Genomic DNA, 12040 nt, shown 5'->3' with positions numbered 1-12040 from the left:
AAAACTGCAATAGGTATATGGAAAAAACCTGTAGCGTATTTTTCAACTGTCTGTCTTTTATGAGTGTTTATAGCTAGAGATTGTGCCAAAATGATTTGAAATAAAAAGGATTAATTATAGTAGAAGCCTTTTAATATAAGTGAGTGCAGTCGCAATGCAATTAATGCAAATCGTGGCGCTATCGGGAGAATAAATGCGAACCGCGTCACAGGCCATTTCTGTTTGTTGCCAAATAACTTCAGTAATTTACTACATTAAGAATCAATAAAAAAAATAATGCTTTTCAAATGCATCTCTATCAATCTTCAGGCAGTTCTAAAGTGAACATTTATAACTTAATCTAAAAACTATATCAGAGTTGTCTTGTATTAAAACCACCCTAATTGAGCAAGAAGATAATAATTTTAATTATTTCAGATCATGCTAACCTTGGAGTTTAAAAAAATAAGGAAGAAACGTAAAATAAGGATGTAAGCTGACAGTAATACGTTATGTATTAAAAAAATTTTTTTAAGAATCTTTATCCATTTTTGAGAGAGAGAGAGAGAGAGAGAGAGACAGAGAGACAGAGCATGAGCAGGGCAGGAACAGATAGAGAGGGAGACACAGAATCCGAAGCAGGCTCCAGGCTCCGAGTTGACCTTCAGCACAGAGTCCCACGCGGGGCTGGAACCCGTGACCCTTGAGATCATGACCTGAGCCGAAGTCGGCCGCTCAACCGACTGAGCCACCAGGGCGCCCCAGTAATACGCCATCTAATAGTCGTGCTTCAAAATTACTAACCGGGAGTGGAAAACATGGTCCTCGCTGGGACTACCGTGGGTTTTAGGCCCATAAGCTCCCGCAGGGCAGGAAACACACTCCATCCTTAACAGGACCTGAGTCTACATGCAACATCCGGCATCCGGGCGCTCAGGAGACATTTATTAAATGCCAACTTATCATGTGCTAGGGACTACTTTGTACACTGCAATTCTACAACCATAAATTTGTTTGCAAAAACCCATTTCTGCTCTCTGGAGACACCCCAGGTCATGCAAAACCACGTGTGCGTCCACGTGTGTGAAGAGTCACTCCAAGCCCCTGGGCGTCCGCAACCCTGTCCCAGGCGTCTTTCCGTGGCGCTCACTGCTTTCGTCAGCACAGCGGCAACGACACCGGGTGTAAAGGTTTGCGCCCCGGGTTCCCAGGTACCTCCCGTGCACCGTCACCACCCAAGATGGTGAGGCAGCCCTCCACCCCCACACTCCCTCCTGCTCTCGCGCACCTCCAGTGTTTCTTTACACATTGACTCCATCCGTTCAGGACTCGGCGAACGCCCACCAAGCACGACTGGGCAGGTGCAGTGGTTCAAGGGATCCCTGAAACCCGCAGGCTCCATGCGACGGTGCTGGCACCGCCTTCTCTTCCTACGGGGACTCCAGGTGCCAGAGAGCAGGGCGCTCCTCTCTAGGCCCCATTCCCACGCCTCCAGCCACGGCCACGGCCACGGCCACTGCCAACACTGGAAGCCAAGGCTTTCGAGAGGACGGGTCCTTACTTACAACGGATGTTACATGGCAACGGACGGTCTGGACTTGATGCTTGGACAGCTTTGTTGAAAAAAACAGTTCAACTTTGGAAAACCTGTAGGGGATGTCGGGTGGGTGGGAGATGAAAGTTCACCTCTCCTAACCTATTCTCCTCATCGGACATCCAGAAATCAACCTGTGACATGGAGTAATTCTGAGCGGTGGGCGCCTCCCCTCTCTTGGCCTCCCCTCCCCTCCTCTCCCAGGTTCCCGCTCTTCCCAGAGGGCTGGTCTCTGCCCACAGAAATACTTCTGGAAGATAAACACCCAAAAGGGTCTGCCCAAGTAACAAACCCACAGTCCCATTTACAGCCACAAGGAGTAAACATCTGGGAGTTTTAGAACTGTTGTTACGTTCCTGCTTCTGAGAGATTTAGCAAGAGTTTAGAAAAACAGGGAGGTCCAGCTGAGGTACCCCACACAGCAGGAACTATTTTCACTAATGAAAAGGAAACATTTTTCAGGTTTAAAAGTTCTCAAGGCGCCTGGCTGGCTCAGTCTGTAGAGGGTGTGTGTGAATCTTGATCTCCGGGTTGTGAGTTCGAGCGCCATGTTGGTCGTAGAGACTACTTAAAAATAAAAATCTTAAAAAAAATTCTTTTACCACACAGGATAATAAAATATTAGACTGAGATCTGTCATACCACCTCCCTTGAAATTTGAGCATATGGGTGTCCCTCAAGGGCATTATGTCCAGGCAGGGAGTACTTTCCCTAGCAAGACTAGGACCCCTGACCTCCAGACTCCCTCCAGCTTCCAGCGGTCACACCCACCGACTCCGCCCCATGTCAGTTTCCTTCCCCTAACTCCCCTGACACTTTCTGGCTCTTGCAAAGTCACCACATTACACTGCTGTTTCTTGAGCTTCGCTGAGACACAGGTCACGTCCCTTACAAGTCGCCCATTTACAGAGAACAAGCCAGCGGTCGTACGGGGAGAGTGGTGTGGCCATCACCACAGCTGGGTTTTGGACATTTTCATCACCCTGTACTCCTTAGCGGTCCTCATTTCTCCCACGCTCCCATCCTGGGACGATCTTTCATCTACTTTGTGTCTTCACAGATTTCCCTTTTGGGACATTTCAGCCATCTTCTGTGATTGGCTTTGCTCACGTAGCGTGTTTCGTTCAGCGTGCAGAGGCAGGGGGAAGATTCCGTCGCAGGGCTGGAACAGTTCTGTTAGTCTTGGTCAGCTGACGGCCGTTTGGGTCACGAATCCCCTCGGGCTGTTTCCGGTAATGCTGCGCGCACTTCTGGACAAGTTCTGCGTGGACACGTGCTGGCTGGGCCATGGAGCGGCCCTGCTGGACTGTGTAGGAGCGGCCGCCCTCCCCCGCGTTCGCAGTCTACTCCCACGGACGGGACCTCGATTCCTCCACATCCCCGCCAGACGTGTTCTTACCGGTCCCGCTGACTCTTCCCGTCCTAGTGGCGGTGAAGTGGTTCTGACGTGCGTTTTCCTGAGGACCGAGGATGGCGAGCATCCCTTCTGTGCTCGCTGCTCACTAATCTATGTCCTTTGGAGAAGCGTCTACTCAGGCCCTTTGCCCATTTTGAAATAAGTTTGCCTTTCCGTTTCCGAGGACTTTAGGTATCCCAGCACAAGTCCTTTACCCTCTTTAAGTTTCTTGATGGTGTTCTTTGAAGCAAAAAGGTTTTGGATGCAATCCGATCTATTTTTTTTCTTTCTGCATTCTTGGTTTCACTTCTGCGGAGTGCGATTCTTCCTGGCAGCCCGGCAGCACCCGGCACCGCTCCGGGACGGGATGCGCCCGCTCTCCGTCCTCCTCAGCGTCCCTGTCCGTCAGCGGTTCTCTCCTCGTTCGCGCTCTCACACCGGTGGGAAAAGCAAGGCCGGGATCTCCGCCCCTCACTGCCTCTTCCACCACCCGCGCCGCCGTCCCTGCTGCTGGGCCACAGCGCCCACTGCAACGCCTCCCACAGCTGCTGGCCCCCTGACGGTGACCCTGACCTAACTGCGTGGCCATCGCCCGCACACTCGGCCTTCTCTTTTCTTGCAAACAAGCACTAGGCTCTACCAGCCCCACACGTGAGCTACCGCTCAGATCTTCTTTACAGAACACTCCTCAAGAGCTGTGACTGTGCTACCCCTGCCCCCATCCTTCCTGGAGCAGAGAACCCCTGTCCTAGGCGTGCAGCCCAACTGGTCCTCACAAAGTGAACCCACTCAGTAAAAGCACTCGGTCCCCTAAAGAGGAACTGACCAGCATCCCAGAAACCCCCCGTTGCCCCTCCAAGGATAAAGGACCTGACACCCAATAACAGAAATTTAGTTTTGCCGGAGTCCTACAGAATACGCTCTGCTCTTTCTGGCTTCTCGCACTCAACATCATGTCTGTGCCACACCTCTGAGCTGCTGTGAATAGTCGTAGCTGGGTCACCCCATGGTTCATGTGAATGTCCCACAGCTCATTTACCCGCTGTACTTCTGAGGAACGTCTGGGTAGTTTACTTCGGGGCTGCATAATACAGCGTTACTATGCACGGGTCTTGGGGAACACACACACACGTATTTGTATGGGTTACACCTGTAGGTACAGGACACAGCAGCTGGAGTACCCCCGCAGGTACAGGACACAGTACCTAATAAGGTACTTCTGGAAGACCCTGCTTCCGTACGTTTCAACCCACGTGCTAAGGCTTTGGCCTCCACCCTCCAGGCAAGCTTCTCGAACACGCTGTGAAATGCTCACTTCTCAGTCCTATGCTCTTGACACATGGACAGCATCTGACTGATCCTCACTGTCTCTCCCCTGAAACACGGTTTCACGTGGCTTCCAGTCTGCTCCCCGCTCTCAGCTGCCTTCTCCTGACCTTCGGTGGCTACATCCTCCTCCAGCCTCTGAACTCTCAGCCTGGGGACAGCCCAGGACTCGGTTCCTCAGCGTTTCCTCTTCTCTAGCTATACTTACTGCCTGGGCGACACAGCCCCATCTCACGACCTCAGGCCTGTTTGAGCTCTGACGGCTCAGCTCCTACCTTGCCCCTCAAGCCAAGGCCCGCAGATTCAACCGCATGCTTAGCTGACATCACCACAGAACGTCTGACAGACCTCTCAGCCCTAAGGAAAAATGAACACTTCATCATCCCTCCCCAAGCCCCTCTCGGTGGATGACACTTGTATCCCCCGGTTCTCAGAACAAAATCCGTGTGGCCCTGCTGTCTCTCCTCCTTCCCACCCCAACATCTGAGTTTTTAGCAAATCCCCTTGGGTCCCACTGCTTCCTCTCCAACACTACCTCCCAGGACGAAGATACCTAACGACCACCCAACCTGAGTGCCTGTGACACCTCCAACTGGCCGGCTTGCTCGCGCTCCCCTGGCTGTGTGAGCTACTTATGATACCAGGGCAGGGAGATCCGCACAACGTAACTCGTATCCCATCACTGCTCTGCTCAGACCCCTGCTGCCTCCCAAAGTTGATCACAATTCTGGAAATGAGAGTAACAATGTGTATGGTTCCTTGGTCTGCTTTCATTAAATTAAATTTACTAATTTCAAGCTAGTACCTAAATCTTCTAAAGAATTTAAATGGGCTACATTTTGTTTTTTAATATTTACTGTCTTTACTGCACAAATGAAGATTAAAGCAGTGGACGTTAAAGCAGGACGAGCAAGTCTGTGTTTCTAATGTTCATAGTGACCACTTAACATGGCTTAGAGAAACGAGGACGGTCTCGACACGGTACTGATCTGTGTTTGACTCGTATTTGGGAGTGTGTAAAAATTAGGAGAAGGGGTATCCCAACAGCAGGGAAGATCTACTTTATTCAGGAGCAGAAAGAACTTTGGTGAATATCTCCAAGTGGCTAAAACTAAAATAATACTTTCAGGTGGTGGAATCAGCTGCATTCTGGAACACCCTTGTCATTTTCACCATACAATCTACCTTGTTTTTATATCATGTTTAATTCTGAAGAAATAAACTTAGGTAGAAAACTATGACCTTAACTGACAAGAAGAATAATTTTCAGATTGGTGAACACTTTGTTTTTAAAGGAAAAGAATATAAATTCTGTGTTATCAGAATGCTGTACGGATTTAAGGGAACAGTTCTCAGAGGGGGTAAGATTAAAACAAAATAATCATCTGTAAATTACTATGATCGTTCATTGTTCTGCTTCCAAAAAAAGTTGACGGTCAACAAGCAAACTCATAACGAACCGCCCACTGTGGATAATCGGGAGACTCAGAGAAAGCTTGCTTGTGAAATTTGCTGACAGCAAAGTAAAAAAGTCTTTACACTGATTGGAAGGCTTGGATTAAGCACAGGATGATCAACTATTGGCTGAATGTTATGTTTAAAAAATCTAGGCGAAAAGATCTATTAACTTGAGACACAAGAGCACTTAGTTCGGTGACAATCAGATGAGGGAGCTCCGTCACTCTGACCCCTAATGAGCCTGAGAGTTCAGAACAAGATATTAGAAAAGAGAGGCTTTGCCATTTAAAGACCAAGGTAACTAAATCACTATACTCACTTCAGTCTTCACTTTTAAAGGCTCAGCAGATTTGGTGAGCATTTTACGAAGGGACTCCAATGGTATAAAAGAATAAATTTTCCCAACTCTCAAAAATCTCAGGGTAAACCATTAACATTTACATTCTAGGACGCATTAAACGCACACTGTATTCTACTAAAATACAAAATGGTAAACCACGTGCGGAAGGGTGTCTGCTAATTAGAAATCTGAAATATATGACCGAGATATTATCAAATAATCTGATTTACAGGCATCCTGTTCCAATTAAATCAATATTCTGAAGCAAGGGGAAAAAAGCCATTTTCAAATAGAATTCAAATATGATAAAAGATTTCCTTCAATAAATTTCTGAACTTAATTGGTTTAAATGGACCTAGGTGCTTCTATCTGTAAAAAAAAGTTCCAAGATGACATTACCACATCCTTGAGCTGTTTATTTATTCCCTGTCGACAGCCTGATTTACAGGCGATAAAATGCAATCACGACCCACACCAGAAGCAGGAACCATCTGCTAATGGAACTTTTAATTGAGAAGTGACCACTGACATGAGGTAATTCTTTCTATGCAGGATTGCTCTTGAAGACCTCTTTGCACTTCATCACAGTAAACAATCACTAACATATGCATTAAAGAAAATTTAAATACATTATGACCCAATAAATATCATAATCAATCAATATACAATTTTCTTCTGCTAAGGATTTAATGTTCAGATACCATACTATTAGCCCTATACTATTACACTCACTTAGATCTCGACAATTTTTAACATGTTGGCACCAAGTTTAACCATTTGTAATCAGAAAATAATCAGATCTTTTAGAAACTAGCACTCCCTTAGGGATTTCTGGAAAATGCAGAAAATTATATCAGTAAAAACTTAACTATGTGAAACGAAATTATCTACCATCATCAAACAACTAGTTTTCTTACTGATTTTACCTAACCTTCACCACTTTAAAGATTATTGAACTACACTTGACATAAACTTCATTTCTGGGACACAGTCTCCAGAGTCTGGTGTGAAGTGATGCACATTCCGGAGCAAAGGAGGGACAGCGATCGGTCATCCGCCCTGCACCTGCGTCTTCACGAGTGCCGTCAAGAATAGCGTGCCAGGGGATAACTCGGGGGAAAGGAGTCTATCCCCTCAAACTTACAGAACCATTGACCGGAAGACTTCAGTGAACCAGGATGGTCCAATTTTCCTGTCTCTGTATTAATCAAGACGGGACAATTTATACACTCAGGAAGAAAAACTACAAAACGTTAGTAAGATCTCATCACGCAAATAAGATTACTCTGTCGTCTGACACCGCACCGTGTGAAAACCACCAAACTTAGGGGATATTTCAGGGGCACCCTGCTGGCTTGGTTGGTAGAGCACGTGACTCTCGATCTTAGGGTCGTGAGCTCAAGCCCCACACTGGGTGTGGAGATTATTTAAAAATAATTTTTTTTTTAAATTAGGAGGTATTTCAGGTTAGTCTAGCAACATAAAGCTCCCCTTCATTATTATTTTAGATTTTAATTTTACTATTATTAATTTAGGAGATTCTTGGGCTCACCTTAATAAAAAGGACTATGCATCATCTCAAAGATTTTCATGAAACGAGTTACGAAAGCCGTGTGCTCCAGAGGGAGCCGGGGGGGGGGGGGGGGTCTGGTCTGGTGGACAGCCGACACCAAAGCCAGCACGTGGCGCCGCAGGGAGAGGCAGGGTGTCTCAAAATAAAATGAGAAAACGATCTGTTTGACACGTATGCTAAGGAATCTAACGTCAGGCCGATGTCTGAAGCTGGTCTCTGAAACGATAAGGGGAGCCTAAAGAAACATACTGGTGTAACGGTGAGGTCGAGCTGAGCCCATCAGTAAGCCTCTTCCAAGGAATCTGTATGATTACAACCGCGCATGTGGAATCGGAGCAAACGGTAATGACCGGACCTCCTACTATGCGTGTCAAAGAGAGATCCACGACCCACCGGTTCCTTCCGCTGCCCCTCTGCTGCGTTGGGTCCTGGGGCTTCATTACCGTTTGTCATTGGTAAGTACACACAGCACAAGACTGACGACAAAGGCACAGTAATCAAAGCGGTGCCACGCTGGCACAGACACAGAGATGAGTGAAACCGAGAGTCGAGAAATAAACCCTCACATTCACAGTCAACGGACTCTGGGCAAGGGAACCACGTCAGTCTTTTTAACAAACGGTGTGAGGACAAAGGGGTGTCCGCATGCGACAGAACCTGCTGGGACCCCTAACTCACACCACCTACAGAAATTAACTCCTAATGGAGCAGAGACTTAAATGGAAGAACTAAAATGACTCGATTCTTAGAACACACACAGGTATAAATCTCTGCGACCCTGGATTAAACCACGTGACCACAAGTTTCTTAGACAAGACTGCAAAAGCTCAGGCAACAAAAGAAAAATAAATGCATTAGAAGCTATCAAGAAAGTGAAAGACAACCCACAGAACGGGAGAAAATACTTGCAAATCACATGTCGGATAAGGACTTGAACTAGAATATATAAAGGACTTAATAACAGAAGACAAACAACTCAATTTAAGAAATGGACAACGTGGGGCGCCCGGGTGGCTCACTTGGTTAATAAATCTGACCTCGGCTCAGGTCACGATCTCACAGTCTGTGGGTTCAAGCCCTGCGTCGGGCTCTGTGCTGACAGCTCAGCCTGGAGCCTGTTTCGGATTCTCTGTTTCCCTCTCTCTCTGCCCCTCCCCTGCACACTGTCTCTCTCTCTGTGTCTCTCTCAAAAATAAATAAACATTAAAATAAAAATTTTTTTAAAAGTCAGCATTCAGTTAAAAAGAAAGAAAACCCAAATCTCTTTTTTGGACTTCATCTGTCCCGCGGGGAAGCAGTTAGCCACCCTGGATTTAAATGAAGTCTCCTGGCCTGCTGTCCCCACCTTTGGTACGCTGAATGTTTGCGTCCCCAGGTCGGTGGCATTAGGAGGCTGGCTCTGGGCAGTGATGGGGTCATGAGGCAGAGCCCTCAGGGATGTGATGGTGTCCTTCTCAAAGGGATCCTGGAGAGCCCCTCACCCCTTCCATCATGTGAGGACACGGTGAGAAGGCACGGACGTGAACTGGGACGAGGGCCCCCACCCAAGGAGACCCCGCGGCTCGTTGATGGCGACCTTCCAGCCTCCCGAACGGTGAGAAACACATGTGGGTGGGTCCCTCAGAAGCTGCACGTCTGTGGTGCTCTGTTCTAGCCATCCGCAGGGACGACAGGCAGGGACTGACCTGGTTCCTTGACGAACAGCACTGGTATCAGGGGTGTCCTGGCTTTGCTTCTGACTTTACCAGTGGGGGGGGGGGGGGGGGGGGCAGGTCCTGTCAAAGTTTCACCAATAAACAGGAAGTGTCCACCAGGCTACAGATGAAGTTTTCCTGTCACTTACAGTAAAGGGCAAATTGTGTTTGTGTGCACGGTCGGCGGGTGTGTGACGTGCTGCTCATGACAGCATTACCCTCACGTCATCCTTACACGGCCAATTTTCCTGGGGTTTGCACACGACACATGTACCACTCACCCCATACCCAGTAACAATGGTCGTCTGCCTCTCAGCACTCTAAAAGTTTACGGAACCTTTAAAGACGACTTGTAACTAAAGAACCACTTGTGACACTACCAATGAGAGCAACAGAGAGCTTTCTGGTATTTCTAGCACACAGCCAGACGGCCAACAGCCACTGAAAAGATGTCGACCGACAGGATTTTATCGTACGTGCCCCCAGGTTCTCCATACTGTGCAAACACTTTATGCTTGTGACTACCGTGCATGTAACGCGTAACGATGAAATGTTAGTTATTACACAAAGCAATACGATGCAGGGATCACCAAAATTACTTCAGCAATTTTGAATAAAGATCTTCAATGAAATAGACGGCAACCACGCGGAAATACCACCCCAGCACCCCGTGGTGCCAGAACACCGTACCTTTCCAAGCATCCTGCCCAGGAAGTAGTAATGTCTGGCGAAGGAGTCTCCCACCAGCATGTGAGCAGCTGGGCTGGGGTACAGAAGGCCCTCGTTAGTAGTCTTAAAGAACCCCTGATTGGGGTTAAATCCCGACTTCAGCAGTTCATTGAGGAACTCTCTGAAAATCCCACCACCGTCGATGCCAGCTTCATCCAGGCCGTGTGCGTTGAGCAGGTGCACGCGGATCCGCTTTTTCAAATCAGGCTCTGTTCAAACAAAGGGGTGATGGGGGCGAGGAGAAAAAAATTGTTAAATGTGCCAGTATTACTACAGGAAGTTTCGGAAGGGGAGCAAGAGTATTACAGATATTTTGATGCAGGACTAAAAAAAAAAATCAACGAGATTAAAGACAGATGATGAAATAGACCGACCAGTAATTCCCCCAAAGCTGCCAATGGGAGAAAGAGAGAAAGAAGTTCCTTTATGTTAACATATCACACGTGGAGGTGAGGGGAAACTGAGTGTTCAGAAGCAAATAAAGTCATCCCACATATTCCAAAGGACAGGACGCTCTAAAATACTAGGAGACTTGTACTAGGAGGGAGGGAATTAAGCCCGTGAGAATACCAGGGGAACAGCAACTGTTACCAGGAAAGGTGAAAACCATAAATGGACAAAGGAGATGTCAGCGCAATTAACATTACAAAGAGTCTCTGAAAAAGGTGAAGGAGGCAGGAGAGTCAGAATCCAGGATCCACATTATCGTTAAAAGCAGTAAGCGGCTGAAAAGGGTACAAGTCTTTTTGGTTATGGTGCGCCACCAAGATTAAAATAAAAAGAAATTGTAAAGTTGGTCAATTAAGCCCGGTATCTTAGAGAAATTTCCACCCAGGTCCTCAGGAGGTCAGGAGTGCTGTCAGCAGGGATATGACCCTGGACTCACCCACAGTGATACACAGCCTTGGTTCGGTACAGGCCTCGGGACACAGGCCCCAAATACAAGCCAATGGAAGTGATTCTGCCAAAAGCCAGAACCAGGTCATCTTCACTGGACAGGCTTAATCAGGGTGCGCGGGTCTGAGAAAGTAACTTCACCCTTCCCCACCCGCATCCTGAGCGGGAGCAGGTGCGAGCAGGTGCGGCGGGACAGGGGCGGTTGCCCCGGGCAGGGTGGGTGCGATGCTGAGAGCCCGGAGGTGCAGGCAGCTCGGCCCAGGTCTGCACCTGGTGCCACTTTGCTGCTGGGCTTTCAGGAGCCGCCACCATCTTTCAGGCTTCCCACGAGGCCGACCTATGCCAAGGGACAGAGGACCTCTAGAAAACACTCCGGAAAGGGGTTTAGCGGAACGTGGCTTCGGGGAGCCGTGTCGATGCTTCTGAAGTCCCAGAGCCTGGCGGTAGATCCTCTGTAACACGGTCCAAACAGGGCCGGTACAATTTCTTACATGGACTGAGATCTACACCACTGTGGACAACGGTACTGACACTCTCTTTCACTGACCGGCAGGGGCGAGGGCCACATCCTGCCAGCAGCGACAGAAAAACGCTGCTGGGTGAGCTCTGTGTAAAGGCTCACATTTCCCCCAGAGTAAGGCAGACAAATTAAGCCACCTGGTTACAGCCTGCCCTCGTACTCCATAAAGGGATACCCATCATCGATTATTTACCCCGAGCTAGCATTTATGTTAGAATTTTACACACATTACTTCAAGTCTTTTAACAACCTTCTGGGTTAAGAATTATCTCCACTCTGGAGTAAGAAAACCAAGGACAAGGAATTATTTATCTAAAGACATACAGCTAGCACTGTGGCAGGAGTGTTATAATGTAAAGATTTGTCTACTGCCTACAAAGCACAGGCTTTTATACTAAACTATATTCTCTTCTATCTTTCTTTTTCTTTTCTTTTCTTAGAGGTTTTATTTTTAAGCAATCTCGCCAACGTGAGGCTCGAACTCACAACCCTGAAGTCAGGAGTTGCACACTCTACCGACCGAGCCAGCGGGGT

The 12040-nt window shown here is 47.8% G+C and overlaps 1 protein-coding gene across 1 annotated transcript in view; it reads right to left on the bottom strand.

Moving 5' to 3' along the window:
- Window positions 1–12040, bottom strand: part of UBE3C (ubiquitin protein ligase E3C) — a 121380-nt gene that overhangs the window by 29964 nt on the left and 79376 nt on the right. The window contains exon 18 of the mRNA XM_047837610.1: window positions 10051–10298. Coding sequence (XP_047693566.1) covers window positions 10051–10298 — 248 coding nt within the window. The remainder of the gene's footprint in view (window positions 1–10050; window positions 10299–12040) is intronic.

The sequence above is a fragment of the Prionailurus viverrinus genome, chromosome A2 (assembly GCF_022837055.1).
Source record: "Prionailurus viverrinus isolate Anna chromosome A2, UM_Priviv_1.0, whole genome shotgun sequence".
In the NCBI taxonomy this organism is placed as follows: Eukaryota; Metazoa; Chordata; class Mammalia; order Carnivora; family Felidae; genus Prionailurus; species Prionailurus viverrinus.
This window is presented reverse-complemented; position numbering and strand designations above follow the sequence as displayed.